Source organism: Drosophila willistoni (assembly GCF_018902025.1).
Source record: "Drosophila willistoni isolate 14030-0811.24 chromosome 2L unlocalized genomic scaffold, UCI_dwil_1.1 Seg168, whole genome shotgun sequence".
Classification (NCBI taxonomy): Eukaryota; Metazoa; Arthropoda; class Insecta; order Diptera; family Drosophilidae; genus Drosophila; species Drosophila willistoni.
Window position 1 is genome coordinate 2,868,708 of NW_025814047.1, and position 24,922 is coordinate 2,893,629.

General features: G+C 32.9%; 1 protein-coding gene across 2 annotated transcripts in view; it reads right to left on the bottom strand.

Annotated features, from left to right (window-relative positions):
• Positions 1 to 6,660: 6,660 nt before the first annotated feature.
• LOC6641043 (GTP-binding protein RAD) overlaps positions 6,661 to 24,922 on the bottom strand; it is a 38,452-nt gene continuing 20,190 nt past the window's right edge. Inside the window, exons 3-10 of one of the 2 annotated variants that reach the window (XM_023174972.2) lie at positions 23,983 to 24,136; positions 22,505 to 22,621; positions 14,943 to 15,284; positions 14,786 to 14,874; positions 8,882 to 9,062; positions 7,594 to 7,727; positions 7,220 to 7,330; positions 6,661 to 6,858 (exon numbers count right to left, since the gene is read on the bottom strand). In XM_023174972.2, the coding sequence (XP_023030740.1) occupies positions 6,712 to 6,858; positions 7,220 to 7,330; positions 7,594 to 7,727; positions 8,882 to 9,062; positions 14,786 to 14,874; positions 14,943 to 15,284; positions 22,505 to 22,621; positions 23,983 to 24,136 (1,275 nt within the window). In that variant the 3' untranslated portion in view covers positions 6,661 to 6,711. The remainder of the gene's footprint in view (positions 6,859 to 7,219; positions 7,331 to 7,593; positions 7,728 to 8,881; positions 9,063 to 14,785; positions 14,875 to 14,942; positions 15,285 to 22,504; positions 22,622 to 23,982; positions 24,137 to 24,922) is intronic. The other variant, XM_002063624.4, reaches the window with a different exon arrangement.

The window sequence follows — 24,922 nt, forward strand, 5'->3', positions numbered from 1 at the left end:
AATTGACTTTCAGTTGGCATTAAAACCTCAAAAAGTAAAATTGTCATCTTTTCTGAGAAAATCACGATTTAGTAAAAATTATGTTTTTTTACAAGGAAAATCCCTAAAACCTCAAATATTCTCACCTAACCCCAACTTTGTGATCCTGTAATAGTGTCAATTTTTGACCGATTTTTGAAATTCATATATCAGTTTATCCATCAGCAAATTGACTTTCAGTTGGCATTAAAACCTCAAAAAGTAAAATTTTCATGTTTTCTGAGAAAATCACGATTTAGTAAAAATTATGTTGTTTTACAAGGAAAATCCCTAAAACCTCAAATATTCTCACCTAACCCCAACTTTGTGATCCTGTAATAGTGTCAATTTTTGACCGATTTTTGAAATTCATATATCAGTTTATCCATCAGCAAATTGACTTTCAGTTGGCATTAAAACCTCAAAAAGTAAAATTGTCATCTTTTCTGAGAAAATCACGATTTAGTAGCTTGTCATCTATGAAGTCTTCCTTCGTTCCCGGGCCTGATGATATACCTAGTTGCATCCTTAAAATGTGTTCTATTTCCCTATCTAAGCCTTTAGCTCGGTTATTCTTTATATCGAGTGAGACTTGTAGATTTCCTGATATTTGGAAGGAGTCATTTATTATTCCGCTTTTTAAAAAGGGTAGCAAATCGGATGTTTCCAACTACCGTGGCATTGCCAAACTTTCGGCAATACCTAAACTGTTTGAGAAAATTATTACGTCTTCTCTTCAACATCTATCCAGATCCACTATTTCTCCTTGTCAGCATGGTTTCATGAAAGGTCGTTCGTCGCTTACCAACCTTTTAGAATTGACTACCCTTGTACACCATGGCTTCCGTAAAAAGTGTCAAACTGATGTTATTTATACTGACTTCAGTAAGGCTTTTGATACGGTTGATCATTCTTTGCTTCTCGCGAAACTTAACATCATGGGTTTTTCACCAAAATTATTGGGTTGGTTAAAGTCGTATCTTATTGGCAGAACCCAAAAGGTGTCTTTTCGTTCCTCGATATCTAAAACTGTTCGAGTTACGTCAGGTGTACCCCAAGGCAGTCATCTGGGCCCACTATTATTTACATTGTTTATAAATGATTTGCCTTTGGCCTTGGCGCATTCACGCGTGCTCATGTTTGCGGATGACGTCAAGATTTGTTATTCCTATAATGATCCTTCTTTCCAACAGTACTTGCAATCAGATCTCGATGCGTTCTGTGATTGGTGCCACGTTAATAAATTACACCTTAATGCCTCTAAGTGTTCTTTTATGACTTTCAGTCGTTTGTCTCCGCTCCTAGCTCATTACTCTATTAAGTCTGTTCTGTTAGATTGTGTTCCATCATTCAAAGACTTAGGCGTTATGTTTGACCCTAAACTTTCATTTAATGTTCATATTTCTTCAATTGTCAACAGAGCAAGCTGCCTTCTCGGCTTCATTAAACGTTGGGCCAAAGAATTTGATGATCCCTATGTAACAAAGGTTTTATACACTTCGTTAGTTCGCCCTACTCTAGAATATTGCTCGCCAGTGTGGAACCCGCAATATGATGTTCACCAGCGTAGTATTGAATCGGTACAGAAGCAATTCCTAAAGTTTGCGCTACGCGGTCTAAATTGGGACCCGGGTCTTCGCCTACCTTCTTATTCTGATAGACTTCTTCTTATTAATCTTCCTTCACTTTATAACCGTAGGCTTGTTTTTGGCATTCTCTTTCTCCATAAACTAGTCAACGGCGAAGTCATTTCTACCAATTTACTAGATACGCTGTATTTTTGTGTTCCCTCACGTCGGACCAGAAACTTTTTTCCTATTCACCTTAGTAGATGTCTGACTAACTACTCTCTTCACGAACCTCTTCGTGTTCTTTGCCAATCTTTTAACAACCTTTCTCACCTTATCTCTCCTCATCTTTCTGTCACTTCTCTTCGCGCTATACTTTTTAATCATCTACAGCGAAACCAATGAAAATATTCTGGACTTGGATTGGCTGCAACTCATCCCTGGCCACATTGGCTGTGAATCGGGGCATAGCTGGCACCTTGTGCAAATAAAACACCTCCACCGGGCCGGGGATGTTTAGTTGTGTATAAAGCTAAGCTACCTTCTTTATTTAATTACTATCTGTCTTTAGCTTAAGCTTTTTCGTCGACTGCTGTGTTAGTTGACGTAAATAAATAAATAAATAAATAAATAAATAAAAATTATGTTGTTTTACAAGGAAAATCCCTAAAACCTCAAATATTCTCACCTAACCCCAACTTTGTGATCCTGTAATAGTGTCAATTTTTGACCGATTTTTGAAATTCATATATCAGTTTATCCATCAGCAAATTGACTTTCAGTTGGCATTAAAACCTCAAAAAGTAAAATTTTCATCTTTTCTGAGAAAATCACGATTTAGTAAAAATTATGTTTTTTTACATAGAAAATCCCTAAAACCTCAAATATTCTCACCTAACCCCAACTTTGTGAACCTGTAATAGTGTCAATTTTTGACCGATTTTTGAAATTCATATATCAGTTTATCCATCAGCAAATTGACTTTTAGTTGGCATTAAAACCTCAAAAAGTAAAATTTTCATCTTTTCTGAGAAAATCACGATTTAGTAAAAATTATGTTTTTTTACATAGAAAATCCCTAAAACCTCAAATATTCTCACCTAACCCCAACTTTGTGAACCTGTAATAGTGTCAATTTTTGACCGATTTTTGAAATTCATATATCAGTTTATCCATCAGCAAATTGACTTTCAGTTGGCATTAAAACCTCAAAAAGTAAAATTTTCATCTTTTCTGAGAAAATCACGATTTAGTAAAAATTATGTTTTTTTACATAGAAAATCCCTAAAACCTCAAATATTCTCACCTAACTCCAACTTTGTGATCCTGTAATAGTGTCAATTTTTGACCGATTTTTGAAATTCATATATCAGTTTATCCATCAGCAAATTGACTTTCAGTTGGCATTAAAACCTCAAAAAGTAAAATTTTCATCTTTTCTGAGAAAATCACGATTTAGTAAAAATTATGTTTTTTTACATAGAAAATCCCTAAAACCTCAAATATTCTCACCTAACCCCAACTTTGTGATCCTGTAATAGTGTCAATTTTTGACCGATTTTTGAAATTCATATATCAGTTTATCCATCAGCAAATTGACTTTCAGTTAGCATTAAAATCTCAAAAAGTAAAATTTTCATCTTTTCTGAGAAAATCACGATTTAGTAAAAATTATGTTTTTTTACATAGAAAATCCCTAAAACCTCAAATATTCTCACCTAACCCCAACTTTGTGATTCTGTAATAGTGTCAATTCTTGACCGATTTTTGAAATTCATATATCAGTTTATCCATCTGCAAATTGACTTTCAGTTGGCATTAAAACCTCAAAAAGTAAAATTTTCATCTTTTCTGAGAAAATCACGATTTAGTAAATATTATGCTTTTTACAAGGAAAATCCCTAAAACCTCAAATATTCTCATCTAACCCCAACTTTGTGATCCTGTAATAGTGTCAATTTTTGACCGATTTTTGAAATTCATATATCAGTTTATCCATCTGCAAATTGACTTTCAGTTGGCATTAAAACCTCAAAAAGTAAAATTTTCATCTTTTCTGAGAAAATCACGATTTAGTAAAAATTATGTTTTTTTACATAGAAAATACCTAAAACCTCAAATATTCTCATCTAACCCCAACTTTGTGATCCTGTAATAGTGTCAATTTTTGACCGATTTTTGAAATTCATATATCAGTTTATCCATCAGCAAATTCACTTTCAGTTGGCATTAAAACCCCAAAAAGTAAAATTTTCATCTTTTCTGAGAAAATCACGATTTAGTAAAAATTATGTTTTCTTACATAGAAAATACCTAAAACCTCAAATATTCTCATCTAACCCCAACTTTGTGATCCTGTAATAGTGTCAATTTTTGACCGATTTTTGAAATTCATATATCAGTTTATCCATCAGCAAATTCACTTTCAGTTGGCATTAAAACCCCAAAAAGTAAAATTTTCATCTTTTCTGAGAAAATCACGATTTAGTAAAAATTATGTTTTCTTACAAGGAAAATACCTAAAACCTCAAATATTCTCATCTAACCCCAACTTTGTGATCCTGTAATAGTGTCAATTTTTGACCGATTTTTGAAATTCATATATCAGTTTATCCATCAGCAAATTGACTTTTAGTTGGCATTAAAACCTCAAAAAGTAAAATTTTCATCTTTTCTGAGAAAATCACGATTTAGTAAAAATTATGTTTTTTTACATAGAAAATCCCTAAAACCTCAAATATTCTCACCTAACCCCAACTTTGTGAACCTGTAATAGTGTCAATTTTTGACCGATTTTTGAAATTCATATATCAGTTTATCCATCAGCAAATTGACTTTTAGTTGGCATTAAAACCTCAAAAAGTAAAATTTTCATCTTTTCTGAGAAAATCACGATTTAGTAAAAATTATGTTTTCTTACATAGAAAATACCTAAAACCTCAAATATTCTCACCTAACCCCAACTTTGTGATCCTGTAATAGTGTCAATTTTTGACCGATTTTTGAAATTCATATATCAGTTTATCCATCAGCAAATTGACTTTCAGTTAGCATTAAAATCTCAAAAAGTAAAATTTTCATCTTTTCTGAGAAAATCACGATTTAGTAAAAATTATGTTTTTTTACATAGAAAATCCCTAAAACCTCAAATATTCTCACCTAACCCCAACTTTGTGATTCTGTAATAGTGGCAATTCTTGACCGATTTTTGAAATTCATATATCAGTTTATCCATCAGCAAATTGACTTTCAGTTGGCATTAAAACCTCAAAAAGTAAAATTTTCATCTTTTCTGAGAAAATCACGATTTAGTAAATATTATGCTTTTTACAAGGAAAATCCCTAAAACCTCAAATATTCTCATCTAACCCCTACTTTGTGATCCTGTAATAGTGTCAATTTTTGGCCGATTTTTGAAATTCATATATCAGTTTATCCATCAGCAAATTGACTTTCAGTTGGCATTAAAACCTCAAAAAGTAAAATTTTCATCTTTTCTGAGAAAATCACGATTTAGTAAAAATTATGTTTTTTTACATAGAAAATCCCTAAAACCTCAAATATTCTCACCTAACCCCAACTTTGTGAACCTGTAATAGTGTCAATTTTTGACCGATTTTTGAAATTCATATATCAGTTTATCCATCAGCAAATTGACTTTCAGTTGGCATTAAAACCTCAAAAAGTAAAATTTTCATCTTTTCTGAGAAAATCACGATTTAGTAAAAATTATGTTTTTTTACAGGAAAATCCCTAAAACCTCAAATATTCTCACCTAACCCCAACTTTGTGATCCTGTAATAGTGTCAATTTTTGACCGATTTTTGAAATTCATATATCAGTTTATCCATCAGCAAATTGACTTTCAGTTGGCATTAAAACCTCAAAAAGTAAAATTTTCATCTTTTCTGAGAAAATCATGATTTAGTAAAAATTATGTTTTTTTACAAGGAAAATCCCTAAAACCTTGAACTCCGGCATATCGTCCTCTCTCCACCCGTAGCGTGCCTCGTTCTCTGCCATCTTTATCACCTCGTCCACTTACCGCCACCAGAGTTCGTCGAGTGCCCCGTCCTCTCGGTTTGCCACCACCGAGTCAGTGGCACTCTCCTCGCTCGAGAAGCCGCTGTCTTCTGAAACTTCTTCGTCCTCTGATGAGGCTGACCGGCTCCAGCAATACCGGTCCCTCGTCACCGGACTCCTCCTCGAACTCTTGGCCGTAGCCACCTATGACGATGGACGGCTGAGCGAGTCTTACAAGAGTATACAAAATAAATACATGTTTTAGTTTTGTTTTTATTTTCTCTCGGAAATATCCACAAATGATTAAGCATATATACATACATACATTCAAACATACAGAGAGACACACAAAATTTCATATAATTTCTATATAATTTTACATATATATATATATAAGTAGTTATATTATTATTGTTTCATATTTATTTGGTTTGTTTTGTTGTGGTTCCAAAAATTCCTTTACATTGCATTTTAAGTTATTTATCTGACCTAAGGAAGACACAAAGAATATGAAAAGAAAAAACCAAAAAGTAACATCTAAACACTTAAACTTTTTATATATTCATATATAGTTTTTACTTTTGTCCACACAGAAATGACTCAAAAATTTTGAGAAGGGGGGAAGGGGATGAGAACGTAAACGTTCTAAGAACTTCAAGGACTTTAAACCTTGACCTATAGCAAAATTCATCTTCATTCTTAAGTTTTACATAGATATAGTTTATGAAAAATATTCAAGTTTTTTTTTATCTTTTTTTTTTTTTTTGTTTTGTTTTACATTTTGCTCAGAGCTTAGAAATTACCTAGTTTTATTTTATTTGTTTTATATTTTGTTTTTCATTTTGGTTCCATAAAGTTTCAACTGGCCTGCTGCTTCCATGTTGATGGTTTGTTCTCGATTTTTTTGGTTTTTACATTAAATTTGATTTAATTTTTGATTATCAGGCTTTTATTATTTTTGGAAATTTTTGTTTCGAGCTAAACGAAACCTGGCTTAAAATTAATTTCATTTTCAATAGATGAGCCCATAATTTTTGGTTGTTTTGGTGTTTTTTTTCTTGCGTTGAAATGCAGTTTACATTTTTTTTTTGGTTTTTATTCTTTACAAAACTTGCAAATTTTCGCAGTGCTTGAACTTGGAGTCCTCTTTGCCAAGGATCCAGGTTAGCATTTGGCGTGCCTTCATACTGGCTAACATAACGCTGCGACTCTTATACCAATGGGCAGGTGAACTTCCATCTCGGGGGCCCTGTAAATCGTAGAGAAATATAGATAAATGAAGGATAAAAACTTAAGACTTAAGTAAGTGAGTGGAAGTGAGAGAGATGTAGTCAATATGCATATATCCCTTTGACAAGCTCCAATTGAATTTACATTAAACATTTACATTTTGGAGCTTGGCCAGGCATCAAAAAGGAAAACACAGAGTTACATTTATTTATATATATAAGTAGGAAAAGAGGAAAACAGCTTCTAGCCATAGAATTTCTCTATATATGTAAACATGCTTTCTATTTGTTAAAAAGTTATTTCAATGTGGTTTAGTTGGAGTGAGTCAGTTCTAGTTCGGTTTGTTTGGATTTGGTTTTGGGGGCTTACTAATTACTTACCGCATCATCGGCTTTTACTTCAGTCAAAGATTTATCAGTTTCTATAGTCTCTACATTCTTTTGTTCTTGTTTAATTTTAGTCTTATCTTTGTTTTTGTTTTTTGGATTCAGCTGTGAAATCGATTGGATCAAACATTTATTACATAGTATACAAAAAGTTCAAGTTGATGTAGAGAAGAGATAGTAGTAGTAAGAGTAGTAGCAATACACACAGATCAGATGGAATCAGTTTTCAAATATATGTATATGTAGATTACATTACACCAATCCAATTTACAAAAAAAAAAACTAGTTGTAATCCAAAGATCTATTCTAACCATACATCCATTTACTTATAATCGAAAATAGAGACAGTTATCAGAATCTATATTTACCTGCAAAAGATTTTGATCCTTCTTCAGACGTATCTGGGTTAAGGTTCCAGCCAAGAGCTCATCGCAATTGTGATTGATGCCAACAGAAACCTCTATGAATTTGGCTCCAAATGTACAGGCCAAACATTTGCCATCTAGATACAAGAACGGGAATATATATGTATATAAACATGGAGCAAACTTAAGTCTTAAACATTATTTCATATTGAAAGATTCAAATTCTGTTTACGCAACGTCTGCGTTTGCTTTGGGTAAGAATTTTGTTTGGACAGTGGCGGATCGTGCGCTCGATTTCGGGGGGGAAATCGAAGTCAAAAATTTGTTTGACCAAGTAAAATTTCTTAACCAAACTCTGATTGCCTATCCGACTCGGAGTTTTGGGGGGGAGGGTGAAATTTACCCTTTTTCACCCCTCGTAGATCCGCTACTGCAGATGGAGCTAAACGATTTTACATTATTTTTGTTATCGATTTGTGCCTATCGACAATCCAGCAACTACCGCGATAGTATTACCACTAGATGTAAATTTAGAACTCTGAGTTTTTTGTTACTATTCATGTAATTTAACAAATAATAAAAGGTTGAACATTTGTTCAAATTTCGGAATAAGCAAATGGAAATTTGCTTATGGAAACTTTTATTAATTTCCAAAATTATGAAAAAAGGATATTATGATATAATAAAATAATCGATAAATGCCTTTAAGCACTACTAATTATTAAGGAGTTAAAAACGAATCTAAAGAAAACAACTAACTAATGTTAAAATGTTCTTTTGAAGGATCTTTTGAGGCCACAAACACCATCCAATGATTGTGGAAAAGATGTTAAGAAGAAGAATTCAAAAGAATTGCGGAAGAGATGAGAAATTTTGGCATATCCTTTAAGATCGAAAGCCATTTTTGGTTAAGCCATTTTCAAGTAAAACATTTCCTGAATTCAAGTTTTCTAGAAAATGCATAAACCTCCTAAGAAAGACTGAATAAATTAAAACACTTCAATTTTTGGATTAAAATTTTGTCTGAATTTGCTTTTAAACAAACATTTCAAATAGTTTTCAGATGGGAAACAAATTTGAAATATTTGCCTTTCTATGAAGACTTAAAATTGTTATTACGGTCCAAGGTACTGCCCTGATCTCCCTTCTGCTTGGAGAGGACAAAAAGAATTTTCCTTTCCTCTCAAAGACATTTTAAGATTGTGAAAAGAACTATTGCATTTTTCCAAGTGTATTCTAATGACTCCAAGTCATGTTTAGCGGCACTTAGTTAATGTTATATATTACTTACCTTGCGCTGAAACGGCTCGTGAGCGGGCCAAATCAATTTTGTTGGCCACTAAAATGGTTGGACGATGGCGCAACAAATCCATGTCCTGCAAACGGGATAGAATTTGCTTGGCTCGTGTGAAGGACTCCTTGTCAATGCAAGAGTAAACCACCAGAAATGCATCCGCTTCCTCGAGTTGCTCCTGCAACAAAGAAAAACACAAAAACAACAACAACAAGTTACTCAACAAGTTTTGTTTCGTTCGTGACTCCAAAAGGAGAATGAAGCTCAGAAAAATAAAGAAAAAAGATTGTATATATATTTTAATGCTGTGTTTTTATGGCAGCTAAGGTGAAATTAAAAAGTTCCTACCAAACAGCCTGAAGTGCACGCCATGAAGAGGAGAGGAGAGAAATTCTTTCTCTTTATTTTCGTTTTTTTGCATTTTCTGCTCGTAAAAATTAAAATGATGGCCACTTGGAGCAATAACGAGGCGAGCAAAAAGGAAGTAAAAGAAAGAAACAGACTGAGAGAGAGAGAGAGAAAGAAAAAAAAAGAAAAACTTTGACTTTTGGAACTTTTTATTCTGGTAAGGACGTGGCCAATTTTAATGATGTTCATTTTATCAGGCCTACTTCTCTATCTCACTCTCTCTCATTTCACGTTCTAGCCTCAATTGGGCTCTATAGACAGTACAGGATAGGACCAGAATAGAAGAGGACATTAACAAGTGCATATTTGATGAGGTGACAGTGGGGGGATAATGTACACGTTCAGTAGGTGGGAATAATTATGGATACTATATATTTCCATTTAACACACACACACACACAATGACTAATAATATGAAATTGTATTTTTTTTATTGCTTCGGTTTCGTTAATTAGTTTTCCAGGTATTTTTCCATCTTTACTCATTTTATTTTCCATCAAAATGTTTCTTTTAAGATCGTTAAAAGGTCGAATAAAAATGGTTATTTCCCGTATCATTTGATATCAGGTTTTCATTCTGTTTTATGGCAAAGGCTTAATAAAATAATAAATAAAATACTCCAAGTATTTCCATTTCATCAAAACAAAAGTCAATTTTATTTGTATTTCAAGTATTTCGAATTCATCGAAACAAAAGTAAATTTTATTTGTTTTAATAAAATTGGGTAGAAATTCACAAAAATTTTTAAAATAAAATGAAAAATATGGATATTGAAGGTTTCTTGGTTTTTTTTTGTTCATAAATGTTTATATAAGACCTAATAAGTTTCCAGCTTTGAGTCTATAATTATATATTACGTATACGCCCATATTGAGTTATTAGGGTTGGGCTTAGACATAACAGCTAACATTTTTTTTTTAGTTTAACTATATGTTTGTAATATACAATTATATACTTAAAATTCGTCTAAATGACTAAATGATATAGTTTATTTATTTATATTTAACTATATCTTTAAGTCATTTAGACAAAGTTTCAATGAGACCACACATAAGACTTTATACCAAAAACTTGGCAATTGCGCCCAAAGCACATGAAACAGATTTCATTTATTTTTATTTAATGAAATAATACTTTTACAAATATTATTAGGTACCAAAGATGTATTTTTTCATGTTTAATCAACTAATTGTTTTGTCATAATTGACTGAAATTTTTACTTAACTCTTCGTTTTTGTGTTCGCAACACTAGACAATAAAATCTTTGTACACAAAATATATATTCTAGTTGGGGATTGCCTATATGATTTAATATTTTGGAAAAAGTCGACCAAAAGTGTACTTGAATTGTGAAACAAAAACTATTTCTACCAAACTTCCGCCCAAAAGTAATTACAAAAACTCTAGACTGGGCTTTAAGACTTTTAAGAGAATAATTAATAGACTTATTAATGACACTTTTTGCCAAATTTTGTCCATTCTCATTATATATTTGTTAATTTAAGCCCAATTTTAAGAAATTTTGTTCGGTCTTACTGTTTCAAAAAAAAGAAGAAATTAAAAAGCATATTTTGGATTTAATTGTTGACAAAAAGTACAACTAACTCTAATGGTTAAATCCCCAAAAGACATAAAGTTGATATTTTTAAATATTATACAAAGTTTTCGAAAATATTTCAAAACAAAAAAAAAAGCAGCCCAAAAGCGGGCAATAAAAATGTTATACATTTGAGCAAATTGGAATAAAACCATAATCTGACTGCACAAAAAAAAAAATTTAAATAACATTTCATTCATACTATTTTGAAAAATTTCAAAATATTTGCCAAATTTCAGACCTATACCATTTAACCCTCTAGTGCTGAGTTTTTAATCGATTGTAATAATATTAATATGTAACAAACAATCAAAACTAATACTGTTTTGAAAATTATAAAAATGTATTTTAGCTGGGAATAAACAAATGAAACCTTTTAACATAAATTAATTTTTCAAATGATTTAAATAAAGGTCAGTATCAATGGTTTTATAAAGTATCGATATGTGCCTTGAGGCACTCTTAGCCATTAAAGGGTTTTGTTAGCCAAAACAAAATAGCTAATCCGTTAACTATTTCTTGAAAAATCAAATTGGTTAAGTTTCGACTAAGTATTTTTGTTTTCCATAAAATATATTCAATTAGATAACTTGTTTTCAATTAGCAGAAGCTATATATAGAATTCTTGCTTGCCAACCATTAAAATTTAAACATATAAAAATACTAAAATATGATAAATTTTGCTCATTTGTTTTTCAATTTCTCTTTGTTAGCCATGAAACGAAAGAAAACAAAATAATGAAATGAAAACACTTTCGTTTTATAAATACTCTGTCAATTACGCTATATACTCATTCGCTTTCCTTTTATTTTTTATGACTCGAATTAAAAATATGTTTTAAAAATAACACCAAATATATGTATGTATACAGACGGCCATAAAATTGAATGTTGGTTTTCTCGAGACTTTAATACATTTTTCGTAAAATATATTTATATTAGACTATTGGAATATTTTTGAGAATTTAGTTTACGGTATTGAGAACAACCCAAAAGTTTGACTATTTTAAAAAAATAAACTTTCATGCGAAAAACCTATAAATCAGAGAGGAATTAATTGAAAATTATGAGGTAACCACACACACACACACATACTCGAAGGCTGAGGGAAAGTTTGTTTTTGCCATATTGGCAATTGAAGTCCCCAAACTACGACCGGTCTAGAAACCTTTTTCATTTTAACTATTGGCGGATATGACGATGCAATTTTTTGTTATACTTTATTCCTTTTTGAGGGCGTTGAATTGAATGGGTAGATGGTTTCCTTTTGTGGCCCATAAAATGCCACGCCCGAGACCAAGCACGACGGGCACATCCGGCGCACAAATTTTAACGTTTTTGTGTTTTTGTTTCTTTTTTCTTTTTTTTTTGTAGTTGTTGTAAAATGCACAACACGTTGGCAGCGAACTTCAAGGTGTTCATGATTGGCACTGCCCTCGATGGGAGGGAAGGAGTAGGAGGGCATCCACGTCCCAGTGCTGTTTCCTGTAGCCGGTTTTCATTTTTGAGCTTAAGTAATTCATTATTTGCTTTTGCTTCAACTTTCAACTTTATTTTTATTTTTTTTTTTTGGGACAAACGAATTGCCTTTAATTCGTAGTCGGTTCGGTAGATTGCCGCATTCCAGAATGGGATAAATTGTTGCCATTTCCTTTTGTTTGTCAACTCAAACATAATAAGGGAGGAGAGGGAGAGAAATGGGTAGATTGGGTGGGTGAACAATGTTGTGTTTGCTGTTCTCTGGGCAGCAGCAAACACAATCATCTTCTTCTTCTTAGCCATTTCAAGCCATTATAATTATGGTGTTCATTTATATTGCCCCAGACAGGCCGCCTTTGGCCATTTGGCATTTGGCCAGCAATTTGGCATTTTGAATTCGGAATTGCATGGTCAACTTGTTGTAGCTGTTGCCATTATGTCCATTATTTGCTTTATACTCATTGTGGCTGAGTAAAGATGAAATGAAAAGTATCTTCGAAGACTTAAGAATCATATCTGCTCTGCTTTAAACTTGATTTTAAAGATGAATCATGTAGAAAACCCATAGGTTATCTAAATAGGTTGATAGGCATGGACTGTTTCCTACAGCTGCATTCAGTACTCATTTGTTGGACTTCTTGTTATAAGGTGAGCGACAAGTAAAGTATAGGGATAAAAAGGTAATAAAAAAAAGGTTTCCAGTTTAGCTTTTCTAGATATAGATTAAGTAGGAAGTTACAGAGATAAATATCAGAACTTGGTTTCCTTGATCATAAGTTATGAAAAATTTATGGCTTTAATCTACAACTTTAAAAAACTTTTGTTTTGAAAATGTTTAATAAGAAGTTGAGTAGAGAATCTCTATCACTTACAGATTTTGTAAAATCAGGGGATCTGGGGTTGGAAAATAGGCACCCAAAGATATACTATAGAAAGTTTAAGAAAGTTTTCAGATTTCAGAATAACCTGTGTAAGAAAAATAGCTCTTGTTTGCAAACATTACTAATAAACAATTGGTAAGACGTAATTTGAATTATAACAAAGAATTACTTCTCTGATATTTTGTAAATTTCTATTTAATTATACTTAATATATTAATAGGTTAAAATAATACTGTTTTTAGCATAATATTATGTTTATATTATACAATAAAGTACTGTTAATGCGGTCAATTTTAATATTTCAACACACTTTCCTCGAAAACCTGACGTGATGGACAAAAACTAAGTACAGGGCCGTGATCAGCACCTCTCAATTACCTCAGGACACCTATTAGACTTAAAACACTTTATCATGACTTCAAAAATGTCGGCCTCTGTAATCTTCGTTTCGGAAAAAATAATTACAGGTATAAGACATAAGTAACTAAACATTAATATTCAATAAAGAATGGCTAATTTTCATACAGGGCTATTAGCGGATATACGATGTCACACACATAAATGAATGCAATTTGATTCCTAAAGTATGCAATAGTCAGTCGAAGAATGCAACTCTTATAATGTTTTGTAGCTAAAAATGGTAAACATTGCAAAACATTCTTTATAAATAAATTTTGAGCATTAAATCTTTCAAAATTTACTTACAGTATTCAAAAATCAAATTCTCATTTACCTATTGCATGCTTCAAGGGGCAATTGTATCCATTCAACGTTGGTAAACCCAATTTTAGGCTTATTAGAAATTCAATAAGAAGGTGACATTCATTGTCACTTCTTCAGAAGGAGTTAAAGTACAATAATGGTCTCCTTAAAATGTTTAAATGTCAATTTAGAGAAAAGAAAAGTTATAGAAGTATTTAAAAAACACTTAACAATTATTAGTTAACTTTTTAAAAAAGACTATACAACTTACATTAAGTAGCTCGAAACATCAAGCTTAATATTGTACATAAGAATGTAAAAAATATTAGTTAAATATTAACTTTACTTGTGGGACAACTAACCGCAGAATGAATAAGTAAAGTTTGTTGTAACTTTCTTCTAGCTTTTGACATGGAAATTTTGCATTTTAATTAGACTTGCAGGTAACTGCAAGGAGTCGCATTCCCGGAACCAATCTTCGTCCTTCAAATGCCTTTACCGTTCCCCACATTTTGGTTTGTCCTAATTAATTCACTTTGCGCAATTTATGCTCGTCCAGTTGGCAAATCACTTTGGTCAACTTGAACGCCCTCGGGGTCGAAATTCTGTTTCTGGCTGAAGCTCTAGTTGTGACTCTGGTTCGGCCTTATGCTGTCTGACAAGCTCATTTGTCTTGCCTTGCTAAAGTCAGAGTGACAGCCGTCACTCCTCCTTCCATTTGAGAGTGTGTATGTGGTGTGTGTGTTTGGAGTTGGGCGAATTAATGTTGAAATATTTACCAACAATTACCTAACACAAATACGAGAGAAACAAATCAAACATTTGTGCACTCACCCTGCTCTCTGTGTTGCCAGTTAGAAATTTAAGCTCCGATTCAGTTCCATTCAGTATAATGGATATATTCTGTTCGTTCTCATCGCAATCTGCAAACAATTTGAAAAGTCATTCACCAAAAATTTCAGCGTGTGTGTGTGTGTCTTTTCCGCTTTACCTGGCCCATCGTAAGCATTGATGCAATCGGAGGTCCTGAATTGGGAAACTAATGCCTGTTTACCCACACCCGCCGAGCCCAGCATTTCCACCCGATAGAATTCCACAGGCTGATGATTTTCCTGTACATCTCCATGACCGAAACCGTTGCTAGTGCTGCCTCCATTGTAGCCAGAGCCCAAATGGAGGCTACTGCCACCTCCACCACCGCCAGAGCTGCCGCCAACGATGCCACCACCCATGCCACCACCCACACCGCTGCGTGGATGCAGGGGACTGGATGGGGCCAGACTATTGCTGCGCGAACGACGACGTCTGAAGGAGTCACCACGATTGATGATGCCTGTGGAGGAGTAGGTGGAAAAAACAGAGAGAAATATGCTTATACAAAAAACGAATGCAGAACGTGACAGTTTTAAAGAAATCATCAGTTCCCAAACAATATATAACAATCATTCTTTTTTTTTCTTTTTCTTTCTCTCAGCTACCTTCTTTTTATTCATTTTTTCTCTCATTCATTCAACAGTCTTTAAATTCATTTGTTGTGTTTGCCCGAAACGGTGTGCCATTATTTTTCAATATTTTTCAGAAACTGTTTTTTCCCCCTTTTGCCATGTTTGAGGTAAATTAAGAAATTAAAATTGCATTGGCAAATTAATTGGCACAAGGTTCATATATATCCCACACCAATTTGAATATTTTAACACTTGCTAAAATTCATGCAGTACGAAACAATTGATGGTAGTTTTAAATAAGAATTCAACACAATGTGTTTTACTTATGCCCAGTAAAATCTTGGAAAATTCACAGAATTTTCAGCAAATTCCGGATAGTTAAAATATAACTTTATAGTACATATTTAAGCGATTTCTCTTGACATAAGGTAAATATTAAAGGACTTTATTTTTTATAACTTTCAAACTAAAGAAACATTTTGATAGTTATTTTGAGGTTTCTAAACTTAAGATATGGTATGGATATGATAAATTAAGGTTAGAAAATAGAAGCTTGATCTGGCAACACTACAAAAAGATTTTTTTTAGAAAATAGAAACTTGATCTGGCAACATTACAGAAAAAGATCTTTGAAGAATGCTATCTCTGAATAGTGTGAACTGCAAAAGAGTTTTTCAGAGTTCTAAAAGGATTAAATATGACAATTAATCCAATCAATTTAAATTGAGGTTAGAAAATAAAAGCTTGATCTGGCCACACTACAAAATGATGTTTGAAGAACGCTACCTCTGAATAGTGTGAACCGCAAAAGAGTTTTTCAGAGTTCTAAAAGGATTATACATATATGACAATATGAAACTGGCAATTGGGAAAGATTGAGGAAAGTGATATTAGGGGAATATATATATGTAGATAGAGAAAGTGGATAGGGAAAGTAGGTATTTCAATAGCTAAAACTTTAAAACTTCTGGACAAAAGTTATCTCTATTCATCTTGGAAAAGATTCCTACAGTCCATTATACCTTTGCGATTGATACAGTAGATTTTAAGCCGACTAATTGGAGATTAGGCATTACATGAGACAAGTAGCAATTAGTTAAGTAGTAGAAGTTTCAGAAGCGAAATTCCCTTTGAAAACCTTTTTTACCCTATGGGAACATCATCTCTTACATGAACTAAATATTTTCCCATTTAGAAATCATCACTGAAAATTGTCTCATTTTTTCACCCGTTGGACTGGCAATGGGTTAAGGCATCGAGAATACATTATTTCGCATTGGTCTGATGCCTGTTTATGTAAGTATATTTTGTGTACATTTAAAATGTCATAAATAGACTTATGGCCTGCCTTATTGCAGTATTTGAACATTTATTCGAGATTTTCTCGCACTGCATCCATCTATCTTGCTCGCACGTTTTCTACGCCTGTTGTCTATCTCTCTCTCTCTGACTAATAGCATTTTGTGGTCATTAATTGTGAACATTTGAATTAATTACCGAAAAATGTATCTAAACATTTACATTTTAGGGGGAAATTTTTGTTGATGGGAAGCGGAAAATTGCGTGGGGGAGGGAGCGAGATGGGAAAAGGGAGGCGATTTCGTCCGTCATCATTGGAAAGCCATAAAATCGGGTTCTGTGTGTGTGTGTGTGGGTAAATGAAATGGGTTAAAACAAAAGGTGCAAACTGCCTGTAATAACAATTTTTTTTTCTTTTGCCAACAAAATTTAGTTTACCCAAATTCCATTGGCCGTGTACAATTGTTATTTTTAGCTGGATTTATATACATTATATACATACATACATATGTATTTATAATATGCATAAATATATATGTTTATATATATGACTAATTGCCAACAAATAAACAAAAAGGAAAAGCAAACAGAAATTTTGCAATTTCTTTTCTTTCCATCAACAGAAATCCAAAAGAAAAGAAAAGGCGAAGAAAAAAAAAATAAAAGAAACAAGAAAAATCAATTGTTTTCATTTCATTTTCATCTTTGATCTGTTTGCTGTTTGTTTTAATAAAGAATAACTGTTTAGGCAAATAAATGGAGCATTTTATTCGACGATTGATTTAAAATTTTCTTCAGATTCGAGTGTTGCAAGAAATGTTGCACATGTTGCTCAAAATTAACATTAACATTAAGATTATCGGTGAAGTAATCTCAAGGTTATGCATAATATATCTTGTATAAATATATGTGTATAGACTTTTGAACAATGTGGTAGAATTTATGTGGGAGTGTATGAGAGATCCACTCACAAAATTTAGCAGAGAGCATAAAAATGTTTGCCATGCATATGAAAACGTGTTCCCATTCAATTATTCATACAAAATGGTAATCTCTCTGTAGTTCCATCTATGTATACATATATAAAATGGGTTTCTCTTTCCAAGTTCAAACTTTAAAGAAATTTAATGTTCTGATAGATATATAGAAAGAGAGGTTCAAATGGGATGCCCTTGGAATAGTAAATTATTTGCCTTTGTGTTCTGGGATAAGAATCTTAAGTCAAACCCGATGTTTAAGCCGTCTAGAGGTCAATCTTTTGAAGAAAATTATTTCAAAAGGTAGCCAAAAAGGACAGCACGTGACCTGTAAAGCTCCTTCAAGAACCACCAAGTTCTATTACCACAGACTTTGCTAGAGAACTCCAGAATTGCAAGGGCTACATCATATCTTCAACGCTAAAACTAATTGTGAATTACAACTAAATGAAGCGAATAAAGATTGGCTCTTGATGTATGTAGCTTTACAGACAATCTACTTTGTGTTGTCTTCGCAATAATTTTCTTCAAAAAATGGTAATCTATATAGAAGTTGGAGATATTACTTTAAGTCTCTGCATCACGACGATCCGGGTTCGAGTCTCTGGCTAGTGTATGGATGTGGTTTTTGTCTTAGCTAAAGGCCTTACTTGCCAGTACTTGTAGAATATAGATAGGTTGATTGTTTACAACTATATCGTATACTTATAATAATAATAATACTTTAAGTGTAATGAAACTTCTGTTAATTCAATGAAAATGAAGTGTTTTTCAGTAAGAGCGCTTCAACTTTTTTTTTGAATAAAACACAAACGGTTTGACTTGTTTAACTAATTTTTTTTTTATTATCGATTTCTTTTGCATGACCACCGCGTGCACGGTTTACGAAGTCCAAGTGTTGAACCCAATTTTCGACTACTCATTTGCTTGTTACTGTAGACCAATGACTTCATATAACCCCTCAGCTTGATCTTATATGGATGTAGGCTAAGATCTTTTCGCAAAATTCGCCACAATGACGTTAAAGAAAGGCCCAATTGTTGAGAACGTCGTGTGAGCTACACATTTGCGTTTTCTTGAACTGAATCCTTGGCGGCAGCAATATTTTCAATACTTCGTGCACTTCTTGCTCTCACTGGCACCGGAACATTATGTGGAGAAATCGTAGATTCAAATTTTTTCACTATTCGGGCTTTATAAATGGACCGTAAAATGGCCGTAATGCTCTTAAAGTAGCAGCAACAGAAAGATTATTTTAGCGTTCCATGATGAAATGTATACTAATGAAGTTAACAAATCACAATCGAAAAATAAAAAATACTGCGTCGTTCGTCTTCCCTATCCGAAAAAAGTTGAAGCGCACCTATTGAAAAACGCTTTACTAATCAAAATAAGCAGTGCTTATAATTTTACTGCAAGAAACGATTTACAATTAGCTTGACTAATAAATTACATAAAGTATCTCCAATAATTTCCTAGATTTATAATTATAAAAGCCTTTTACATTGATTCTACTTATGTTTGGACTCAACTTATGTTTGGACTCAACAAATATAACAAACTTTCTTAATGTAATTAATTTAGTAAAAGTGCAATTTTGAGTGCAAAGGGTTTTGTTTATTTATAAACTTGAAAGTGGTCCTTGAAATATATATATATTTGTTTCTGTTTGAAACTGCTGTAACCGATGATTAAAATCGAATGTCTGTCGTGTTGGTCTCCTCATAATAATAATTATTTGCAATTCCAATATAATATTGGCATGTGTTTTATCTCCACATTGCTCCACTTGGCCCAGTGACTGTGTCACTGCGGACACTGCGCCTTCATTCAATTATAATTCAATTTACACAGAGTGAAGAAGAAGAGGCCATCCCACGCAAAACTGTTCCACATATGTATATTGGATATACGTATATTCCTTCTCCAGGATACGTGGCATTGTTCAGTTTTGAAGTGTTCGTTTTTCAGCCGATTTTTTTGTTGTTTTTTCTTTTTTGTGCTGTTTGCGAGCTTTTCGTTTGTTGAAATGAAAATTTCATTCATGACGCTTTATTGGCTCATGCCGCTGACTGACACTCCGCCTTCGTATATGCGTATCAATTAATCACTTTTCAGTACCATCCCCTCGATCCTTAGTGGTGGTGTTATCCCCCCTTTCGTACTGTCTCCATCAATGACCACCGAAGTGATTGAATCAATGTCCATCTGGCCTCAAAAAAAGCGAAAATTTTCAACCGTTTTCAGTGGAGGCCAATTCTTTCTTTCTTTTTTTTTTGCACTTGTACAATCCGTAAACATAATTGATGGGCTGCGGCTGGCAACCCACTGGTTTCCCCTTCACCTCCTTTGAACATCTTCTCCTTTTGTTTGTCCTCTTGCGGGTTTTTATTCGTCAGCGTATTAAGTTTAATTAAATGTGCGCACACATGACGCCTTCGAAGGCAGCTTTTGGCTTGTATTTGAAAGCAATTTAGTTGAGTAAACGCAGACACTTCATTGAATTTTAATATGGAACTGTCTTTTAAGACATGTCCCTGGCTTGCCATCCCTACGATATAGCCCGTATTCACTTCAAGGATGAGTCCCCACAGGCCAAGGGACAGGGACAAGCACTGGGCCTGAGTCTGAGCCAGAGCCACAACCAGAGGACGAAGGCACTCTGACAATTTAGAGCAGAAAACTAACTATGTTACAGGCAGACAGAACAAAATAGCACCGAATGTGTATATCAAAAGTCTAATACTCTATCTGGAACAAGAATGCAGGCAGGGTATACACATATACTCGATGGAATTTAAATTATTTTCTTCATAAATTATTTGAATGTGATTTATGTGAGATAACATATAAGAAATGGAATTCTTCTTGAAGATAAATGAGGAACATGAATTTATTTTCATTTCCATAGTTTTTCTCTTTGAAATTTAGCTTAAAAAATTTATAAAATTTTAGAAAATAAATGAATTTGTTTAACAGGTGAGAGATTATCTCATCTATACTTAAAAGCGAATCGTTGTTTTTCATAGACAAAATCTTTTTAAAAACTAATTTAACTAAATCAAAATCCTTTTTTATATAAGATTAACTCAAAATACATATCCACGCAAATAGAAAATACTTCATCTATGTTCTTTTTATCATTCATATTGAAAGCAGTCTTTTTTTAATTTATATAATTGTAAAAAAGAATTAATTCTAGATTACAAATAAGTGTGAGAAAACCAGAGCAACAAAGGCCTTCAGGCTTATGGTGAAAGCAGTTGTTGATTTGGGTATTACCAGATAGTTTATTGTTAAAATTTTGTGAAATTTGTAACTACAAAATTATTTTAAAACGAATTTAAATATTTTCTTTTTATTAAATTATATCTGAAAGACTGTTTTTGACTATTGAAATCAACTAAAAACTCTTTTATATGTAATAATGTTAATATATGACTCATATGATGCAAATTTAGCGTCGATTAGTTTAAGTATGAGTTTTAAAAGGTCAAAACTATTTTAAAACAGGTTTAAATATTACTATTTATTAAATTATATCTGAATGACTATTTTGACTCAACTAAATGGAATTAACTAAAAACTTTTTTATATGTTATATGACTTATATGATACAAATTTGGCGTTGCCACTTAAAACTGGTTTAAGTATTTAGTATTTGTTAAATTATATTTGAAAGACTGTTTTTGACGATTGGAAACAAATAAAAACTGTTTTTTATGTAGTAATATTAATATATGACTGATTTTATAAAAATTTGGCGTTGCCAGATTGGTGTAAGCACGACTATTAGAACTTTCTACAAGTCAAAAGTGTTTTTTTCTGTTGTAATTTTGGGAATTTGTAGTATTCTTTAAACAAAAATTTAAAGTATTTGGAATAATATTATATTTGGAATATTTGTATTTCTTACTTTTAACTATTACGACTTAATAGGTAAGTTAAGTTTAAAACTTTCTTTTTAAAATGTTGTAGTTCTTAAATACATTTTACTTCATTTGCCTTTAAGCGTTGGGATGAAAATTTCAATCAATAGAAAAACTTATGCCTCTCTCTTGCTCTCTCTTACCACTCCTGCCAGATAGGATTCAGAGTTTTGGTTTTTAGTTACATATAATATGTACATATATGTGTGTTCGAGTCGAGTGAGTTGGTGAGTATGACGTCCTGTCAGAAGAGCTGCTTCCTTCATGACTAAGTTATGACACCTTCTGTTGCTAATACATGTTCTCAGACCTCAGACTCATGCTCAGATTCTTGTCGACTGTTTGCTGTCATGTTTGTGTGAAGAGCTTCCACTGTGGGTGGGCTTAAACACGTACTTAAAGCCAACACCAACATGCATTTATGCATGCAAACACACACCATATACATAGTACATCCCACTAGGAGGGAGGGAGGTAGGATACTAAATATCTATCTATAGTCACCGCCTGGCTGCTTGTTATGGAGTAACAATAACAACGTGACAGAAATGTACAACAAAAGGAGGCACAGAACAGAAGTTCTCTCTTCTCACGAGGATGCCATTAAATGTCATTGATATCTGTCCCACTACCGCAATCACCCCCTACTTCTGCCCCCCCATCCTTCTCTCTCTCTGCCTTTAATCTCCCCTTCTTTACATAATAAGAGCCTTTTTGAGATTTCAATAAATGGGATACGTTTTTGGGGCCAAAACTAACTATAATTCCATGCCCAAAATGCCATTTGGGTTTTATCTCTACCCGCATTTAGTATAATCCTTAAGATATTGTTGGCCCTTTTGCTTGATTTTGAATTTCATTTTGAAATTAATAAAATGTCTAAATCCCACTCGTCTTACTTACCTCCTTTGGAGGCACTAAATGTACGCAATCTGTCCACATCTTCATCATCATCGTTGACGCGCAGGTGATGCATATTCATTGTGGGTACGTCCAGGAAGGCGTTTGATTTCCTATGTCCTGAAAATGACAAAATGTTTCCAAAAAATTCTTAATTGAAATCATCATGATGGTTTTTCTTCAATTATTTACATTTCATTTACACTTTACACACTTTTGGCTCTTGGGCAACAAATAACGAAACATTTTGATTTGTTTGCCTTGTGAACTGGGTCAATGGTTGTTTTTTTTTTTTTTTTGGTTCATTGAACGTGCTTTCTGTTGATAATTAAATCAACATTATTGGTAAAGAAATATTGTAAATTAAGGGCAAATTTTTTTTGTTCTTTCTTTTACGTAATTAAACTTGAAATATGTTCACCTTTGCACAGTGGTTTGTCGGCCAAAAGTTTGATATTTGAATTGGTTTTGTTTTTTAATTCTTTAGAGATATGTATTGTACTTCAAAATCTATAATTTTATTGTAGTTTTTGTTAAAGAAAAGAGAAATAAATGTTATGAACAGCTTATTTAGTTTTATAAGCCTCAAAAGTTGTTTTAAAGGTACAAACTTTACTCACAGTTTTATATTCTTTTTAAATATACTTTAAGTTTAGGAAGCTCTACACTCTACAAAAAAAATGCTAAAAATAAAAAACTTTCTTGCATAAATAACTACACATAAAGTGTTTTTTATTGAAAAATATCAACTTTTTCATACAACTTTTGGCCAAACGATTCCCTGTGCTTTGGTGAATCAATGAACTTTTTTGGGCAAAGAGTAAGTTTTGCTCGGCCAATCAGTTGATTACTTATCCATATTAAATTTCAATTTAAGCAATAAACTAAAGGAAATCACTTAAATGTGGGAAAACTAATAAATTTAAAGAGGTTGACCCCTCTTGAGTTGAGAATTTTGGGAATTTGCAAGCAATTAGTATATAAAGCACGTATGAGTGGAGGGTTTCTAATTGTATCTAATTTGTGCAGGTGCAATAATTGAATTAATTTCTATAAATTTATTATCAGATCTTTGACTCAAATTCAATTTTGTTGTGTCAGAAATCTCTCTCTCTTTTGCTGTGGCTTTAAGTTGTCAAGTTGGTTAAACAATTGTGACATCTTACACCTTGGACATTGTGCTAAGCCGTCGCCAAACTCCTGCTGTTAGCCACTAAACCATTTATGGTCAATTTTCCAATGTCTTAGCCAAAGCCCAATGTCCTGCGGTGAGCAATTTGGCTGAGAGCTTCCCGTGTCTTGTGTTGTATTTGGGGTTTTCTTTATTTTTTTTTATGTTTATGTCGTGTACATAAAATATCAGAACTCAGCACTTGGCTAATTTGTTGCCCGTCACAACATTTGATGGACCCAGTATTGATCATTAAACCGAGTCTCATTTCACTTTCTATGTCTGTTAGCCTAACCATGGGTTTCCTTACCGTGCGGCTGTGGTCGTCGCTGCGAGAGTTTACGTCTTTGCGGTGGCGTCTCGGTTTCGCTAAGACGTGGCTCACTGGTGCAATAGGAACGCGTCTCCTGGAGCGTATGTTGTTGCTGTTGCTGCTGCTGTTGGGCCTGGGTGCGGCGACGAACCTGCAAAATGCCAAACGCAGAGAAATAAATAAAACGATAAAACTTTCTTCATCCAAACATCCAACAACCAACCCTCAAACAAACCCATCCCGAACATCCATCAATGAGATCTGCATTCCCCAAGGCTATCAGGTCTTTGATTTATGGATTGCGGCAAGATTTTTTTTCTTTTTCTTCTTCTGCATTTGCCCTTTGGCAAATCGAGTGAGAAATTAAATTGCATTTGTTTTGCCACAGAAAAAATAATATCAAGGAGCTACCAGTCTGCATATAATTACGGGAGTGGAGTGCGGGAAATAGTCGGAAATTTAGTCACTGGGGCAGTTGGCCAATATCAACCACTTAAAATTGTGTGATGTAGACAGTTTTTGGGTGATTTGTTTATGAATGGTAGGAATAGAAGGGACTATTATATAGCTATAGAGCTGATTGGAACTCTTTTTTATTTGGTATTGGTTTTTTTTGAAACGTTTCTTAAAGTTTCTCGAATCACCTTGCGTATCAAATATGTAGAGTACTTATGTATATATTTAATTTTCTTATTAAATCTCCTACAAGAGGGCTTTAGAAATACTTTTTATACCAAAAATTAAGTGAATGATAATGTTAATTAAAGAAAATCCTGGAAATACATATCATTAATTCTTTAACTTTGATTTTTGTTTTAGGAGATCTACACATAAATATAGTAAAGAATATCTTAAATCTATGGCATGTAGTACTGTAATCTTGAGAAAGACAATATTATTAGAGATAATATTTAACGATTTTTAAATACCTAAATTG